Below are 19,981 nucleotides of genomic sequence, written 5' to 3'. Positions count from 1 at the left end.
GCTAGAAGCGAATGATGCTCGCACGGAAATGCGGTACAAAATGTGCCGTGAGAATCCCAATGTCGCCGATTAGAGCAACGCATTTTATGTAGGGTCAAAGAATTTCAGCCATCCAAACTTTGAAAAGCACGAAAAAAACAGAGAGCATGTGGCAATTAAGCAAACTATCAATGTCAAACAGGACCCCACTCGCCCTATGGACATGTGGTGGAATAGGGCGGAATAAAGGTAATGAACAGCGACATGCACTGACAAACGTGTTTTTGCTCGCATTTTACAAAGCTAAACATGCACGTTCAATGAGGTCTTATGAGGAGGACATCCCACTTTTAAAAAGGCTTGGAGTTAATGTGGGAGCCGCATAATGCCCTTTATTTTGAATTGGTGCTTTTATGTTTATTTCTTTACATTTCACTTCAAAGTAATGGCAATTTTGTTGTGCCAGTTGATGTTAATCAAGCATTAATTGTTAATATAATTAATTAAAGTTAATTGGCTCTAAGTAAAGCTTGTCATAAATTTATCGCATCAGGTGGGTCGGCTCTCAAGCTCAATGAGGACCAAGTCACATCTCCAGGTCCTCCTCTGAGAACCTGGGCAAAAAAATTATGTGCACCCCTGATTATATTGTATTATATGATATGATATGATATGATATGATATGATATGATATGATATGATATGATATGATATGATATGATATGATATGATATGATATGATATTATATTATATTATATTATATTATATTATATTATATTATATTATATTATATTAAGGGCTGTCAAAGTTATCGCGTTAACGAGCGGTAATTAATTTTTTTCTTTAATCACGTTAAAATATTTGACGCAATTAACGCATATGCCCCGCTCAAACAGATTAAAATGACAGCAGTGTCATGTCCACTTGTTACTTGTGTTTTTTGTCTCCCTCTGCTGGTGCTTGGGTGCGATTGATTTTATGCACCATGAGCATTGTGTAATTCTTGACATCAACAATGGTGAGCTACTAGTTAATTTTTTTGATTGAAAATTTTACCAATTTTATTAAAACGAAAACATTAAGAGGGGTTTTAACATAAAATTTCTATAATTTGTACTAAAATCTATCTTTTAAGAACTACAAGTCTTTCTATCCAGGGATTGCTTTGACAGAATATTAATGTTAATGCCATCTTGTTGATTTATTGTTATAATAAACAAATACAGTACTTATGTACAGTATGTTGAATGTATATATCCGTCTTGTGTCTTATCTTTCCATTCCAACAATAATTTACAGAAAAATAAGGCATATTTTAGAGATGTTTGAATTGCGATTAATTACGATTAATTTTTAAGCTGTGATTAACTCGCTTAAAAATTTTAATCGTTTGACAGCCCTAATTATATTATATTATATTATACTATATTATATTATATCATTTTTATTTTATTTACTTTGGTTCCGTGAAGAATCCAGAAAGGGTTATTTGATTGTGGCTTTCTGAAAAAGAATACATTTTTACATTTAGGCACTCCTGCAATCGTCACACTTTTTCTGTTACAAACTGACCCCGGCCCCTCATCAGAGAAGAGAAGGGTTATGTGGCCCTCACAGGAAAAAGTTTGGGGACCCCTGGTTTAGATACTTTTTCATAGCACTGTATGTACATTCTGTGTGTGTTGCCACCCACCTTACTGATCTCAAAGCCAAACACTTCTTCGAAGTAGGCCGGCTGGCTGATGAGCAGCAGGTAGAAGGTCCAGCTCCTGCAGAAGTTGGCCACAATGATGGCGTAGACAGGCATTGAGGTAAAGAACTGCCTCCATGGCGTCTTAAATTTCTGCCAAGTAATAGGAATAAGATCTCAGCGTGATCCTCTGACAACACTTGACATGAGATTGTGTGTTTGTTTACAGTACATGTGTGTTTTAACACTTACTGATGCTCACACATACTGAATGAAGAGATACCTGGAGAGGGTTGAGAAATGTCGCTGTCTCTCCGATTGCATCTTCAATGTACTTTCTCTCCTCTGGTGTTATAGTGGGATGGGCAGCCGGACTCTCGTAGGACACTAGGATCCAGAACAAGTACCAGAATATCCCAAAACTGCCTGGGATAGTTCAAGAAGATAAAATAGAGAGGAAACAGAATAAGATCAACCCTCTATAAGGCACTCATTGGGTGCAATGGCACTGAAACATGAACAGTCCTCCCAGTGCAAAATGAATTGGCTATCGATTGTTGTCAGGCAATGAGTTATAATATGAAATTTAAAAAAACATAAATTTACAGTGTTATCAAGTAGGGATTACTGTAACTCCCTACTTGCAGCTTGTCCTAAAAGTTCTCTAAAAGGTCTTCAGCTAGTCCAAAACGCAGCAGCAAGACTTTTAACAGGAACCAATAGAAGAGAGCGCATCACCCCTGTGCTCCAGGCACTTCACTGGTTTCCAGTCTAGTTTAGAATTAAATTTAAAATACTCCTTCTTACATTTAAGACCATTAATGGGTTGGGGTCATCTTATCTCACCGATGCTCTGGTTCCTTACCGCCCCACCAGAACACTCCGATCTCAGAATGCAGGTCTACTGGTAGTTCCCAGGGTTTATAAAAGTACTGTCGGAGCTAGAGCCTTTAGCCACCAAGCCCCTGTTTTATGGAATCAGCTTCCAGCTAGTATTAAAGAAGCCGAGACAGTCTGCACATTTAAGATTAGATTAAAAACGTTCCTGGTTATGCTAGTTGAAGTCGGAGTAGACTCACAGTTTAGTCTAAGCTGCATTAGAAGCTATAATGCTGGGGGAAGTACAGCCACTGAGTTCTATCTCCTTTTCTTACTCTACCTACCACTTGTCTTACTTTATTTCTATTTTCCAATGTTAATATCTAGTTGTCTAGTCTCTTCATCACTAGTCACCCGGTGTCCCCTTTCCCCCCTCCCCTCTGGGGAGGGGCTATTTTTCAGCTGCAGCCTCCTGACTGTCTGGACCCCTGGCTGGATAGACGTCCTCGCTGCTTCCCCCGTCTCATCTGGCTAGATGGACCTCTTCTTGCTCCTTTACTCCATTGCATTTTTACGGACTGTAACTTCGCCTGCTAACTCCAACTAGCAATTCTGGGGTTCCTGTCTATCCGTCCTGGGAGTGGATCTCTCCTGACTTTGGTACTCCCAGAGGTTTCTCATTTTTCTCCCAATTGACTCTGGAGTTTTTGGAGTTTTTCCTTGCCGGCATGGAGGGTCTTAAGGATAGGGGATACCCAGGACTTGAATTGTATCTATTCATTTTTGCTGCTTCATTTCTAATTGTGTATCATATTGCCTCTGTAAAGCCCTTTGAGACATTGCTGTTGTGATTTAGGGCTATACAAATAAAATTGAATTGAATTGAATTGAATTATCGTGTGCTATAACTAGAGCGTATTTTGATTATTATTCATTTTCATTTTATTGGATTTTAATATTATAATTTTGTTTTGACACATTGGTTGTAAAGAGATGGCTTAGTTTTAGGGATGCTCACCATAGACGTAGAATACAGAAGGCCACCCAGTGTATTGCACCAGAATCCCAGCTAAAGGCATGGCCACCACAGCCCCTGCATAAGACCCTAAAATTGCAAGAAATTATTCAGATTAACATAGATAGATAGACAGACGGACGGACGGATGGACATAGATAGATAGATAGATCTATCTATCTATCTATCTATCTATCTATCTATCTATCTATCTATCTATCTATCTATCTATCTATCTATCTATCTATCTATCTATCTATCTATCTATCTATCTATCTATCTATCTATCTATCTATCTATCTATCTATCTATCTATCTATCTATCTATCTATCCATCCATCCATCCATCCATCCATCCATCCATCTATCTTTAACTCCAACCTGTATTATGAAAATCAAGTGGGAAAAGTTCTGCCCCCTTTTGACATCAGCTAAGGTCACACTTACCACAAAACGCTGTGGTGGCTAATCGACTTCTCTCTAGTGGAGGAGCCCACTTTGCCCAAATCCCATGGCAGGCTGGGTACGACACACCCTGCAGATAACAAGCCAGTCAGTGAAGAGATTCATTGTTTTACGCAATCTGAACAAAAGCATATCATCCTGCATAGACGTACACCATACCTCAACAAGGCCTTGACATATTCTGACCAGTATTACACAGCTGTAATGGCAGCGAGCGGCTGAGGGGATCAGCATGTTAAGGGTGGACGTCGCCACGATAGCAAAGCCAAACACTCTTAAACACACAAGAAAAAGGGTTTTTTTTTCGATAAAAAACTTTTTAAATGAGTTTATCACTTGTAGACGTCCACTCCATTTAAAGTGGGAGGGTGGCCGAGAATTAACTATCATTGGCTGCCGCCCCTCCCACTTCAAATGGATTGGACATCTAACATCTTCAATGGCAGTCAATAAGTTTAAAAAATATATACATGTTTTTTCTTCCTCTGGCCAAAATGCACCCTCCCTTCAATTAGTTTATCACGAGTAGACATCCAATCCATTTCGAGTGGGAGAGTGCTACAGAATCGTTCATTCACTGCCTTCCCGCCCACCTTAAATGGATTGGATGTCTAGCGCTGTCAATGCCAGCTAATGGGTTAACAAGGAAAAAGCGAAAATATCCTCTATTGTTATCAAGGGTAGTACAAAACCGTGACAACAAATTTGTGGTGACATCTCTTTTATCTATCATTGACAAAGTCTTAAAACAAACTATAGGTTGCGCAATATAAAGCCCCTTATTTCAGTTTTTCCCAGCTGTTTTGGTACATTTCTCGAATCATCCGTGCAATTTGCATACATTTTTTTTGCATTTCTCAAAACAACTACAGTAATTTAAAAAAAAAAAAGCCGCATTTGTTCTTAGATAAGCCATACCTGACTATAAGCCGCCACCCACCAAACCTGACAAGAAAACCACATTTGTTCTTGAATAAGCCGCACCGGATTATAAACCGCAGCTGTCCACACTGTAGTATGGGATATTTACATCAGTAGATATTAACCGGTATCACTTCATTTGACAGCGGCATCATACGACTGTCATAAGACCAAATGAACCAATGAAGCTTTGAACCAATTGGCTGCAAAGCTTCATTGCTTCGACAAGCTGCATTTGACCATCATATGCTCCTTTGGGGGAGACAGTCAACCTCTGCTGTCAACACTGTTGTCATCCAGCATGCCTCTTAGCATGCATTGCAGCACTACAAATAAACAAATACAAATAAATAACAATCAAAATTCATGTTCTGTGCTAATTATTTCTTCAGTTACTCTTCCAGTTGTTTCATTAATTGATAGTTATAGTATTTGGTATTACTTTATTTGACAGTGGCGCCATAAGAGAATCATAGTTACATACCTGTCAACCCGAGGCCGTTGGCAATCTTACAAATAGTGACGTAAGCCCTTTAAAATTGGTGACTAATCTTACAACGTTGTATATAGCGTGCAATATGAAACAAAAATTAAACTCAATTTTTAAAGTAATATGAATTTATTGGTAATATTGTAACATATAACCTGGTGCAATCAAAGAACAATCTTCAGCTACATCGTGATTACTAAAATTTAACAGTGATGTTTGTTATAATTGTATGTAGCACTTTTGGCAATTTATATCATGTCTTGATGGCTGCACTTCATCTCGCAATTCAGTTTGACTTGAAGGTAGTTCGGTAGTGTGTCCAATTATAAATTATAAAGGTCAATTGATGAAATTAACTTACCAATGCAATCTTTGAGTAAGGGAACATTTCTTTTGCTAATTCTGAGAAGTGATTAGCAATGGTTGCAGGCAAATTGTGTTCGGCAACAAATTGGCAGAATAAAATCTACGTTTTCGTGACTTTTCATTCTGCAGACTTCATCTTTATGACCAGTGTTGTTTAATCTTACCTTTAAAAAGTAATTAATTACAGTTACAAATTACTTCTCCAAAAACTAATTGAGTTAGTAACTGTTACCATAATGTAAGCGTAATTAGTGACTTGGGATGGTAACTGGTGTTACCTTTCATGTTTTTTTTCTTCATTTTTTCAACAACAACAACAACAACAAAAAACATAGTAACCTTTGCTATGTTTGGAAGTCATTTAATGTTGTGAATCAACTGTTAAAGTTGTTAAAATTGCTCCCGTTTTTGCATACTTTCGACATGTGAGTTTTAAAGCTGTTTCATCATTCAAGATAGATTGAAGTTAAGATTTTGCCGATTTAGGAGTATTTTAGATAAAAAGTTACTTAGGTTCACTAGGAAGGTTCACTACAACAGAGCCTTTCTGAGAAGTCTACTGCTGTAAAATGGCGGCTGTTTACTAACACCGCCGAGTCTGTCCTTTTGCATGTAGTTCCATATGCATGTGATATCTAGGCGTAGATTGTAGGCTGTCGGCTACAGTCAGGAAATATTGGAGCCACCTAGCCTAGCATCACGTTTGCTACAGCGTCACAACAAACACTCTTCTCTCGCAATGTCTCTGACTTTTCTCGCGTCATTCAACCAACGTAGTAACGCATAGTAACGCACATTGTCTTGTTGCCGAAATGGTGACAAAATCAGAACGGAGGAAAAAAAAAAACGTAATGCACGAAAAACAGATAATACAGATTTTGAACGTACAGCGTACACATTTAAAAATCAGTGCTCACTTGTACAAATCACGCCGAAACCGTACAACTTGACAGGTATGTAATTATGACATCACATTGCCATGCGCATCTATGAATGCTTATGGCAGATGTCATTTAGTGTTATCTGTCAAATTATCCCTATTTTGGATGGACGTAAAAGATCCGAGCTGGACAGAAATGAGATTAGTGACATAATTTGCAGGATGATACTTAATGACATCTGTCATAAGCATTCAGTTATGCCTATGATAGTGTCATGTCATAATTATGACAATCTTACGGCAGTTTTATGACGCCACTTTCAAATAAAGTGTTACCTATTAATCCAAATAAATCAACAAATAAGAGCACCGGACTATAAACCGCAGGATTCAAAATGAAGGAAAAAAGTAGCGGCTTATAGTCCAAAAATTACGGTAGCACACGTAGCAAAACACCGTGGATTACCTGCAAAATCCAGTTCTTGGCTCCAAATCCTTAATCCATCTCTCAAAATTAAAATTCTGTGTCAATGAATACATCAGTGCTATGAGAATGATAGCCCTTGTGTCATTGTGTTTGAACACGAGAGTCAAATTGCTTAGTCTTGTTTTCAATGTAACTGTACTTTGGAGAGATGCTCTGATGCAGAAGATGGCAAAAGTTTTGATGAAAATTAAGTGTGTGAGGGGGCGTAAATTGATTGCAACAGAATGGACAAGATTTACTTTGCATTTTTACTGTTTATAAGAAAAATAAATAAATAGTAAAAAAATAAATAAAGTAGAATTGTGATTGAAATTATTCTCTCAACATTTGGCTGCACATTTGGCAGTCATTGTAACACCATGATTGAGAATATGGTCTACAAGTGTTGCTCTTTTCTCATCAGTAACGCGCATATGTCCTCCTCCTCCTCCGCCATGAGTAGTTTTGAGAATTTCAATTTTGATCTGAGAAATGTACCAGCGCGACTAAACTGTAAACACAACAACAACCCAGTCCAAGTAAAAAAATAGGTAAATAAATAAATAAATACCTGTTGGCTGCAAATTTTTGACATATAAAACCCCCAGGGATTTGTGTGACGATGTAACCCCAGAAGAAGGAACCGTGGATCATGCCCACTGTTTCAGGGTCCCAAGTGAATTGTGCAGCCTGCAGAGAAGGAAAGACGGACACTCATTTAAAAATGAGTGCTAAGCAAAGACGTGCCAACCACAGAGCATGCATCTGTGTATGATGAAGTGCAGTTTACACGACAATAAAGTCAGTACCACATTTTCGGACTATAAGGGACACCTGATTATAAGGTTCATTACTGATGTACTGCAATGTACTGCATTTGTTCTTCATATTTTAAAGGGAACCATGGAGGGAAAGACTTTCTTAAAATATAAATGTTAGTATGAGTTTTAATAATTAGATATTCAAACCCCTGTTAATGTTTTCGTTTTTTATAAAAGCCATTGTTGTTGACGACGCAATCCACTCTGGGCGATGACGTCACTTGGCAGCGCTGTCGTACTTCCACAGTGTGATGAAAAGTGATGAGTAGGACAGCACTGTCGATATTTCACAAAACGAGCAGCAAAAGCAATTAAAAGAAGGTCTCCAGCGGGATTTGAACCCCCGTTTCCCTTGCAAAAGAAAAGCGGATAGACCACAGGACTACAGTATACTTCCACGTGATGTTAGGGTCATGATTTTTTTAAAAAAGCAATCGCAACCCACATGCGTTGTCTCTGTGCGGTAAAACCTGAAAAGGAAACGCAACTGAAAAGAAACTGCGGCTGGCTTGACCACGGATTTAGAAAACTCGGCTCACTTCAGACAGCAAGCAGACAACAAAAACATAGGGATTGCGTAAAAAGGGTTTATTGAATACACAAAAAAACATGCAAATCATGAAAAGGGAGACACAAAAAGGGGTTCGTGACAGTAGGTCAGCATCAAAAAAAAAAAAAAAAAACAGAAGGAAAAAAATTGGTGAGAGGCAGACAAACGAAAAAAAAAAAAACAAGGCAATGATGCACTGGCAACGAAGAGATATACAATCTGCCAAATAGCAGCAAGTCAATATCTTGGCAAGCCGCCTAGGATCGGTTTATAAAGACACTGCTGATGAACTGGAATTGGATGCAGGTAAGACGTTGGGAACTTATCCCACAGCTCTGTAACAAAACAAGCTGATCAGCAGCAGAATGAGACAAAATCATGCCATTCGTCATACTAGCTTTGTCTGCTAGCTAGCACAGCTATTCTTCCAGTCCATCCCAACTGCATCATCACCGCCAGCTTGAATTGCGCACGTAAAAAATAGCGCCCTCCGTAGGTCAAAAGATGTATTAAATATTATAGATTTTTAAACCAATTGCAATAATATATGTGTTTCTAATAACATATTTTTAGTAAAATAGAACAATTGTGGCTTATTGAGCCTACAAGTCTTTAAGTCCATGGTTCTCTTTAACACCTTTGACTCACAAGAAGCCGGTGTAATGATTTCCTTACTTTGTATCTGTAAGGACTCTGACAGCAGCATTCTGTATAAATTGCAGCTTCCTGATTGATTTTTTGTCAAGACCTGTAAATGTGCCATTGCAAGATGTCCATTCTACAAAAAATGAATGCATGTATGATGAAGCCATGACTTGACTTCTTAACAAATGTTCATTCACTGCCTCGTTCCCAGTTCAAATGGATTGCTAGTGATAAACTATGTTGTTAATATTAATTTGAAAAATGAATTAGTTACAAATACAAATTATTTCTCCCCAAAAATAATTGAGTTAGTAACTAAATTACCGCATTGTAAGAGTAATTAGTTACTCAGCAAAGTAACCGACGTTACTTTTCATGTTCTACACGTTATCACATTCTACATTCTATCACATCTTTCACATCAAAGATGTTAAAGAAAATACAATTTTACCTGACTGAAGAATAAAAACACTATATACTGTACACTGTGTGTTTAGAACGTTTGGCATTTATTTATTTATGGACCAAATATATTAGTCTGTTAAGAAAACACAAACGTAAACTGACCATTAACCAGTGCAAATCTCTGAAACTGTATGTTAAGCCTACTGCACAATAAGCGGAACACTATCCTTAAATATTCCGTAAAGTAACAGTATTAAATATAATTCAAATAAATGGGAATAATATATGTGGCCCGTTGTCATTATCACTGTCTTGTTGTGTTTGCCAGAGTGTGCAGTGAAAAGGGGCATGATCCACCCACCTAGCCGATCATCATCGCATTCGAAACGGCGTCATTGCCCCCTTCCCTCCTCCCCCTCCCGCTCTGCTTTCTCCAAGTAGGCAGGCAGCTGATGTGCAACAAAATCACACAACTCGTGCTTCATTCAACCAAGTCGAAGTAATGTGCCCCTTCAATAGAGGTGGGTATTACGTAACACGTTACATTTACTCCGTGACATTTACTTGAGTACCTTTTTGAGAAAAAACACGCAATACATTTTACTTTTACTTGAGTAGATTTGCGAAGAAGAAACAATACTCATATTCCGCTACTTTGGGCTACACTAGAGTCATTGAATTTTCCTCTTTATTCTAATATACAGTATTGATTTTATTTTTGCATGAGATAGCAACTGTCTCTGTTTCACAAATGAGATCTCGCAACAATAACTGCTTGACTCCATAATACTAATCAATGGTAACAATATTTTTTTGTCCACTAGAAGGCACTCATGCTCTTTGGATAGGTGATGTTTATTAGTGTTGGTCTGGTCTGCATTCGAGGATTTTTCTGTCATCTTTTTGGCCTAATAAAGTCATACAGTGGGGCAAATAAGTATTTAGTCAACCACCAATTGTGCAAGTTCTCCTACTTGAAAAGATTAGAGAGGTCTGTAATTGTCAACATGGGAAAACCTCAACCATGAGAGACACAATGTGGAAAAAAAAAACAGAAAATCACATTGTTTGATTTTTTTAATTGATTTTTTTATTTTCAAATTAGAGTGGAAAATAAGTATTTGGTCACCTATAAACAAGATTTCTGGCTGTCAAAGAGGTCTAACGTCTTCAAACGAGGTCTAACGAGGCTCCACTTGTTACCTGTATTAATGACACCTGTTTTAACTCATTATCGGTATAAAATACACCTGTCCACAACCTCAGTCAGTCACACTCCAAACTCCACTATGGTAAGACCATAAAAATTGACAAAATTGTAGACCTGCACCAGGCTGGGAAGACTGAATCTGCAATAGGTAAAACGCTTGGTGTAAAGAAATCAACTGTGAGAGCAATTATTAGAAAATGGAAGGCATACAAGACCACTGATAATCTCCCTCGAGCTGGGGCTCCATGCAAGATCTCACCCCGTGGCGTCAAAATGATAACAAGAACGGTGAGCAAAAATCCCAGAACCACACGGGGGGACCTAATGAACGACCTACAGAGAGCTGGGACCACAGTAACAAAGGCTACTATCAGTAACACTATGCGCCGCCAGGGACTCAAATCCTGCACTGCCAGATGTGTCCCCCTGCTGAAGAAAGTACACGTCCAGGCCCGTCTGCGGTTCGTTAGAGAGCATTTGGATGATCCAGAAGAGGACTGGGAGAATGTGTTATGGTCAGATGAAACCAAAATAGAACTTTTTGGTAGAAACACAGTTCTCGTGTTTGGAGGAGAAAGAATACTGAATTGCATCTGAAGAACACCATACCCACTGTGAAGCATGGGGGTGGGAACATCATGCTTTGGGGCTGTTTTTCTGCAAAGGGACCAGGACGACTGATCTGTGTAAAGGAAAGAATGAATGGGGCCATGTATCGAGAGATTTTGAGTGAAAATCTCCTTCCATCAGCGAGGGCATTGAATATGAGACGTGGCTGGGTCTTTCAGCATGACAATGATCCCAAACACACAGCCAAGGCAACAAAGGAGTGACTTTGTAAGAATCATTTCAAGGTCCTGGAGTGGCCTAGCCAGTCTCCAGATCTAAACCTCATAGAAAATCTGTGGAGGGAGTTGAAAGTCCGTGTTGCCCAACGACAGCCCCAAAACATCACTGCTCTAGAGGAGATCTGCATGGCGGAATGAGCCAAAATACCAGCAACAGTGTGTATAAAACTTGTGAAGAGTTACAGAAAAACGTTTGGCCTCCGTTATTGCCAACAAAGGGTACATAACAAAGTATTGAGATGAACTTTTGGTATTGACCAAATACTTATTTTCCACCATGATTTGCAAATAAATTCTTTAAAAATCAAACAATGTGATTTTCTGTTTCCACATTCTGTCTCTCATGGTTGAGGTTTACCCATGTTGACAATTACAGGCCTCTCTAATATTTTCAAGTGGGAGAACTTGCACAATTAGTGGTTGACTAAATACTTATTTGCCTCACTGTAAATTAGGTTATTGTACTGTATAATAATACCAGCTCATACAGAGGAAGTTGTGCTGAGAAAAAAAAAATACCAATATTAAAAAAGATCAGACATTGCAACCAGGTACTCAATGTTACTCATTACTTGAGTATTCTTTTCAACTTATACTTTTTTATTTATACTCGAGTAAATTTTTGGATGACGACTTTTTGTTTTATTTGAATAATATTATTTAGAAGTAACGCTACTCTTAGTTGAGTACAGGTTTTGGCTACTTCTGCTCTTCACATCCTCAGTAACTTTACTCATTACTGAAAAACATAATGCCGTTAGAAATGCTGTTACACTCTAAGACAACACTGGTGATAAATTCATTTAAATTATGTAAATTGTTGTAAAAATTGGAAGTAATAAACTCATTTATTAACAGCAGAAGGATGATCATAAGTGGGAACCAATGAGTTCATTTACTGTATGTATTGTTTTATTGATTTATTTATGGTTTTGACAAATGCTAAATGTCTGGTTAGAGCACAGCAGTATAAAACAATTGCCAGAACATGCCGCGCAATGTTAACTTTTGGGAGAAATAAAGGATTTTAAGTTCGCCTAATAATCTGAAAACATGGTACGTTGCTAAAATTATACATATGCAAATATCGTACATAATACGGATACTAGATAATGGGAAAGTGTACACATTTAGTAGCATCAAGTCACCTGCACGCAAGCACTTCAAAAGCAAATGATTCCAATATTAAACTTACCACAAGCACTTCCTTGTTGCCTTTGTAGACAGTGTGGTCGTTGACCATGCTTACAATGGCGACGCCCAAATTGCAGCGGATGCCAAAGGAGATGCAGAAGCCCAGGCCAGACAGGATGGCGATGATGTAACGCCTGGGCAAGCCAAAACAAGTGCAGTCCACCACGGGCAGTTCTTTCTCCTGCACCAGCTCAGGACGGCCCTCCGCCGACAGCTCGATGGTTTCTCCATTGGGCTGTTGCTTGTCAATCAACCTGAAAGGAGAGGAGCCCATTCCTAATAACTGTATGTGAGATTCTTTTAAAATATGCCATATTTTTCTGTAAATTATTGTTGGAATGGAAAGATAAGACACAAGATGGATATATAAATTCAACATACGGTACATAAGTACGGTATTTGTTTATTATAACAATAAATCAACAAGATGGCATTAACATTATTAAAATTCTGTTAAAGCGATCCATGGATAGAAAGACTTATAGTTCTTAAAAGATAAATGTTAGTACAAGTTATAGAAATTTAATATTAAAACCCCTCTTAATGTTTTCGTTTTAATAAAATTTGTAAAAATTTTCAATCAAAAAATAAACTAGTAGCCCACCATTGTTGATGTCAACAATTACACAACGCCCATAAAATCAGTCGCACACAAGCGCCAGCAGAGGGCGACAAAACTCTAAAAAACACAAGTAACAAGTTGGCATTGCACTGTGCTTTCATTTTAATCTGTTTGAGCGGGGCATGTGTGTTAACTGTGTCAAATATTTTAACGTGATTAATTCAAAAAATTAATTTCCACCCGTTAACGCGATAATTTTGACAACCCTACTAATAAGTATTATCGTCCAAAAGGCTAAGATGAAAATTAAAAGGGCTGTCAAAACAACACTGATTTCAACCTCTCTCCCAGTTTTTATTTGGCACCGATAGACCACAGAAAACCAGGATCGTTTTAATTTCATGGTAGAAAATGTTTCTCCACTAGATGGTGCTAATGCTCTTTGCTTCTGTGATGCTTCACTTCTGTGGATTTTACTTGCCGGAATTCAAAGTTTTTTTTGTGTGTGTATGTTTTTGGCCTAATATGGTCTTGTAATAAAATGTTATAGTACAGTATAAATATAACAACATTTCATATAGATAACTGTGCTGAGAAATAAAAATCTGATATTGTAAGCAGTTACTCTTTACTTGAGTATTGTTTTTACTGATTTCTTATTTGCTTGTACTTGAATATTTTTTGGGGATGACTAATTTTACTTTTACTTCAGTAATATTATTTTGAAGTAATGCTACTCTTACTTGTGTAAAAGTATTTGCCTACTCTATCCACCTCTGTTTACAGGATTTGAACCAGACCAGAATCTTGGCAGTCAATCATGCTCACTACTGAGCTACTACAGACCAGTTGGAGTTTCTGTTGGAAAACATCAATACTTGAGAACTTAAAAGAATGTACTGGTAGATAAAGCTAAATTGCCCTGTTGATTCAGTAGTTAGCAAACCTGACTATGACAATGACAGCTTTAGTTCAAATTCCAGTTGGAGAAGAAGCAGAACAAGCAAGGGAGCACTGTGACTTTATCGTCATCAGACTGGTTATACATATGTACTTAATACAATAATTTGATGTAAAACAACACTTACACGGTATTAAATGTAGTTCGCTTTACAGTAGTTTGGTGTTACTTAAACAATAAACATTTTAAGGTTCCCATCCTTTTTTCAAACAATATACCGCATTTTCTGCACTATAAGGCGCTTCTGAGTATAATGCGCACCTTCAATGAATGGCCAATTTTAGTTGTTTTCTTATATAGGGCACACCGCATTATAGGGCACAGTAGTAGAAGTATAACCCCTAGCAAAAAGTATGGAATCACCAGTCTCGGACGAGCACTCACTCAGACATTTTATCATCTAGAACAAACTCAGATAAAAAGCTTGAAAAAACCCCAAAAAAGAATTAGTTCAAAAGTGCAACACTTTAGCATTTAGAAACACTAAAAGAAATGAATAAAAACATTGCGGTGGTCAGTAAATGTTCATTTTATAGAGCAAGTTCAGGAAAATACACAGTGCCTTGCAAAAGTATTCGGCCCCCTTGAACCTTGCAACCTTTCGCCACATTTCAGGCTTCAAGCATAAAGATATAAAATTTTAATTTTTTGTCTAGAATCAACTACAAGTGGGACACAATCGTGAAGTGGAACAAAATTTATTGGATAATTTAAACTTTTTTAACAAATAAAAAACTGAAAAGTGGGGTGTGCAATATTATTCGGCCCCCTTGCGTTAATACTTTGTAGCGCCACCTTTTGCTCCAATTACAGCTGCAAGTCGCTTGGGGTATGTTTCTATCAGTTTTGCACATCGAGAGACTGACATTCTTGCACATTCTTCCTTGCAAAACAGCTCGAGCTCAGTGAGGTTGGATGGAGAGTGTTTGTGAACAGCAGTCTTCAGCTCTTTCCACAGATTCTCGATTGGATTCAGGTCTGGACTTTGACTTGGCCATTCTAACACCTGGATACGTTTATTTTTGAACCATTCCATTGTAGATTTGGCTTTATGTTTTGGATCATTGTCCTGTTGGAAGATAAATCTCCGTCCCAGTCTCAGGTCTTGTGCAGATACCAACAGGTTTTCTTCCAGAATGTTCCTGTATTTGGCTGCATCCATCTTCCCGTCAATTTTAACCATCTTCCCTGTCCCTGCTGAAGAAAAGCAGGCCCAAACCATGATGCTGCCACCACCATGTTTGACAGTTGGGATGGTGTGTTCAGGGTGATGAGCTGTGTTGCTTTTATGCCAAACATATCGTTTTGCATTGTGGCCAAAAAGTTCAATTTTGGTTTCATCTGACCAGAGCACCTTCTTCCACATGTTTGGTGTGTCTCCCAGGTGGCTTGTGGCAAACTTTAAACGAGACTTTTTATGGATATCTTTGAGAAATGGCTTTCTTCTTGCCACTCTTCCATAAAGGCCAGATTTGTGCAGTGTACGACTGATTGTTGTCCTATGGACAGACTCTCCCACCTCAACTGTAGATCTCTGCAGTTCATCCAGAGTGATCATGGGCCTCTTGGCTGCATCTCTGATCAGTTTTCTCCTTGTTTGAGAAGAAAGTTTGGAAGGACGGCCAGGTCTTGGTAGATTTGCAGTGGTCTGATGCTCCTTCCATTTCAATATGATGGCTTGCACAGTGCTCCTTGAGATGTTTAAAGCTTGGGAAATCTTTTTGTATCCAAATCCGGCTTTAAACTTCTCCACAACAGTATCTCGGACCTGCCTGGTGTGTTCCTTGGTTTTCATAATGCTCTCTGCACTTTAAACAGAACCCTGAGACTATCACATAGCAGGTGCATTTATACGGAGACTTGATTACACACATTTGGATTCTATTTATCATCATCGGTCATTTAGGACAACATTGGATCATTCAGAGATCCTCACTGAACTTCTGGAGTGAGTTTGCTCCACTGAAAGTAAAGGGCCGAATAAAATTGCACGCCCCACTTTTCAGTTTTTTATCTGTTAAAAAAGTTTAAATTATCCAATAAATGTTGTTCCACTTCACGATTGTATCCCACTTGTTGTTGATTCTTGACAAAAAAATTAAATTTCATATCTTTATGTTTGAAGCCTGAAATGTGGCGAAAGGTTGCAAGATTCAAGGGGGCCGAATACTTTTGCAAGGCACTGTATATGGAATCACTCCATTCTGAGGAAAACAATATGGAATCATGAGGAACAAACAAAGAAATAACAATCAAAACACATTTCTAGTATTTAGTAGCACCACTTCTGGCTTTTATGACAGCGTGCAGTCTCTGAGGCATGGACTTGATGAGTATTCTTCATCAATTTGGTGCCAACTCTCTTTGATTGCAGTTGCCAGATCATCCTTGCAGGTCGGAGCCTTGCTGTGGACCATTTTTTTCAATTTCCACCACAGGTTATCAATATGGTTGAGATTTGGGCTATTTACAGGCCATAAGATTGACTGAATGAGTCTTTCTCCAAGGAATGCTTTAACAGCTTTAGCTCGGGTTAAGAGAGGGGCGGAGCTGTCAACTGATCACCACCTGGTGGTGTGTTGGCTCCGATGGCGGGGGAAGATGCTGGCCAGACCTGGCAGGCCCAAACGTATTGTGAGGGTCTGCTGGGAACGTCTGGCAGAATCCCCTGTCAGAAAGAGTTTCAACACCCACCTCCGGCAGAACTTCTACCTTGTCCCGGGGGAGGTGGGGGACATTGAGTCCGAGTGGGCCATGTTCCGCACCTCCATTGTTGAGGCGGCCGATCAGAGCTGTGGCCGTAAAGTGGTTGGTGCCTGTCGTGGCGGCAATCCCCGAACCCGCTGGTGGACACCAGCGGTAAGGGATGCCGTCAAGCTGAAGAAGGAGGCCTATCGGGCCTTTTTGGCCTGTGGGACTCCGGAGGCAGCTGACAGATACCGGCTGGCCAAGCGGACTGCGGCTTCGGCGGTCGCCGAGGCAAAAACCCGGACATGGAAGGAGTTCGGCGAGGCCATGGAAAACGACTTCCGGACGGCTTCGAGGAAATTCTGGTCCACCATGCGACGCCATTAAAGCAGTGCACCATTAACACTGTTTATAGTTAAGATGGTGTGCTGCTGACCTCGACTCGGGACGTCGTGAGCCGGTGGGGAGAATACTTCAAGGCCCTCCTCAATTCCACCGACACGCCTTCCTTTGAGGAAGCAGAGTCTGGGGACTCCGAGGTGGGCTCTTCGATCTCTGGGGTTGAAGTCACTGAGGCGGTTGGAAAGCTCCTCGGTGGCAAGGCTCCGGGGGTAGATGAGATCCGCCCGGAGTTCCTAAAGGCTCTGGATGTTGTAGGGGTGTCGTGGCTGACACGTCTCTACAACATCGCGTGGACATCGGGGACAGTGCCTCTGGATTGGCAGACCGGGGTGGTGGTCCCCCTTTTTAAGAAGGGGGACCGGAGGGTGTGTTCCAATTATAGAGGGATCACACTCCTCAGCCTCCCTGGTAAAGTCTATTCAGGGGTGCTGGAGAGGAGAGTCCGCCGAGAAGTCGAATCTCGGATTCAGGAGGAGCAGTGTGGTTTTCGTCCCGGCCGTGGAACAGTGGACCAGCTCTACACCCTCGGCAGGGTCCTCGAGGGTGCATGGGAGTTCGCCCGATCAGTCTACATGTGTTTTGTGGATCTGGAGAAGGCGTTCGACCGTGTGCCTCGGGGAGTCCTGTGGGGGGTGCTCCGGGAGTACGGGGTACCGAGCCCCTTGGTAAGGGCTGTTCGGTCCCTGTACGACCGGTGTCAGAGTTTGGTCCGCATTGCCGGCAGTAAGTCGACTTCGTTCCCAGTGAGGGTTGGACTCCGCCAAGGCTGCCCTTTGTCACCGATTATGTTCATAATTTTTATGGACAGAATTTCTAGGCGCAGTCGAAGCGTTGAGCGGGTCCGGTTTGGTGACCTCAGCATTGAATCTCTGCTTTTTGCAAATGATTTAGTGCTGTTGGCTTCATCAAGCCGTGACCTCCAACTCTCACTGGAGCGGTGTATGAAGCGGTCGGGATGAAGATCAGCACCTCCAAATCCGAGACCATGGTCCTCAGTCGGAAAGGGTGGAGTGCCCTCTCCGGGTCGGGGATGAGATCCTGCCCCAAGTGGGGAGTTCAAGTATCTTGGGGTCTTGTTCACGAGTGACGGTAGGAGGGAGATCGACAGGCGAATCGGTGCAGCGTCTGCAGTAATGCGGACTCTGCACCGGTCCGTAGTGGTGAAGAAGGAGCTTAGCCGAAAGGCAAAGCTCTCGATTTACCAGTCGATCTACGTTCCTACCCTCACCTATGGTCACGAGCTTTGGGTTGTGACCGAAAGAACAAGATCCCGGATACAAGAGGCCGAAATGAGTTACCTCCGTAGGGTGTCTGGGCTCTCCCCTAGAGATAGGGTAAGAAGCTCGGTCATCCGGGAGGGACTCGCCATCGAGCTGCTACTCCTCCGCGTAGAGAGGAGTCAGCTGAGGTGGCTCGGGCATCTGGTTCGGATGCCTCCCGGACGCCTCCCTGGAGAGGTGTTCCGGGCATGTCCCACCGGCGGGAGGCCCCGGGGACGACCCAAGACACGCTGGAGAGACTATGTCAGTCTATGTCTCTCGGCTGGCCTGGGAACGCTTTGGGATCCCACCGGAGGAGCTGGTTGAAGTGGCTGGGGAGAGGGAAGTCTGGGCTTCTCTGTTAAAGCTGCTGCCCCCGCGACCCGACCCCGGAACAAGCGGAAGATAATGGATGGATGGATGGATAGATAGATGGAGCTGCGCTAAAGGGACTGTCATGCCATGATTAACCGAAATACTGTATAAGGCGCATCGCATTATACGGCGCACTGTTGGCTTTTGTGAAAATTGATAGCTTTTAAGTGCGGCTTATAGTGCGGAAAACACGGTAATTCTGGTAACCACAGCTGCCAGTATTTTACCGTAAATTCAACTTTTTTTTTAAGAGTCTACTATACCAATGCCACCACTATTCAGTGTACTATACAGATGCCACCACTATTTTTGGAGTCAGCACACATCTGTTTATAATGCCATATACAAGTACACACCCTATACTGTCAGTTTTATCGTGACTGTCTATTTTTGTGTATGCGTGCATCCATATTGACAACACTTGTGTGTCACAAGCCCACCTACCATTGAATTTGATCCAGTTAGCCATTGAGCTGGACAATATTGTATAGAAACTAGTGCAATTATCACAAGGATTTGTTCATGTAACAGAGATTTGTCTTTTGATTTTACATGAGAAGCAATAGCTGGTAAAAAACAAACAAACCAACCAAAAATATAATTTCTTTTTCCACACTCAGCACTTACCACATGATTCTTGCTCACTCAAATGAACACTCTCTTACACACAACACAGAGCAAGTCATATTCTAACGCTGGTTCATTATTGATGTGTTTTTGGATGAGATAAATAATTCACCATAGCTTTTTATCTGTAACGTGTCACTATGCATCTATCGTTCTGTCCGGTTCTTACATGTGCACCTTACTCCCTCCACTCCCCCCTTCCCGAACTCACTGCAGGCTCAGCAAGCCCTTTAGATTTCTATATACATATATACATATATGGCGGAAAACACAGAAAAGACTGAAAAAGCAGTTTCTGTGCTTGCACTCCTCTTTAAAAGAAACTGCTGTATTTTAAGCCAA

The 19,981-nt window shown here is 40.5% G+C and overlaps 1 protein-coding gene across 1 annotated transcript in view; it reads right to left on the bottom strand.

Moving 5' to 3' along the window:
* Positions 1 to 19,981, bottom strand: part of slc17a7a (solute carrier family 17 member 7a) — a 77,745-nt gene that overhangs the window by 28,137 nt on the left and 29,627 nt on the right. The window contains exons 2-8 of the mRNA XM_057817967.1: positions 12,767 to 13,019; positions 7,664 to 7,782; positions 4,129 to 4,243; positions 3,952 to 4,039; positions 3,508 to 3,594; positions 1,954 to 2,096; positions 1,674 to 1,823 (exon numbers count right to left, since the gene is read on the bottom strand). Of these exons, the coding sequence (XP_057673950.1) occupies positions 1,674 to 1,823; positions 1,954 to 2,096; positions 3,508 to 3,594; positions 3,952 to 4,039; positions 4,129 to 4,243; positions 7,664 to 7,782; positions 12,767 to 13,019 (955 nt within the window). The remainder of the gene's footprint in view (positions 1 to 1,673; positions 1,824 to 1,953; positions 2,097 to 3,507; positions 3,595 to 3,951; positions 4,040 to 4,128; positions 4,244 to 7,663; positions 7,783 to 12,766; positions 13,020 to 19,981) is intronic.

This window comes from Corythoichthys intestinalis, chromosome 16, assembly GCF_030265065.1.
Source record: "Corythoichthys intestinalis isolate RoL2023-P3 chromosome 16, ASM3026506v1, whole genome shotgun sequence".
NCBI lineage: Eukaryota > Metazoa > Chordata > Actinopteri > Syngnathiformes > Syngnathidae > Corythoichthys > Corythoichthys intestinalis.
The sequence above is the reverse complement of the archived record's forward strand: the minus strand, read 5'-3'. Positions and strand labels throughout refer to the sequence as shown.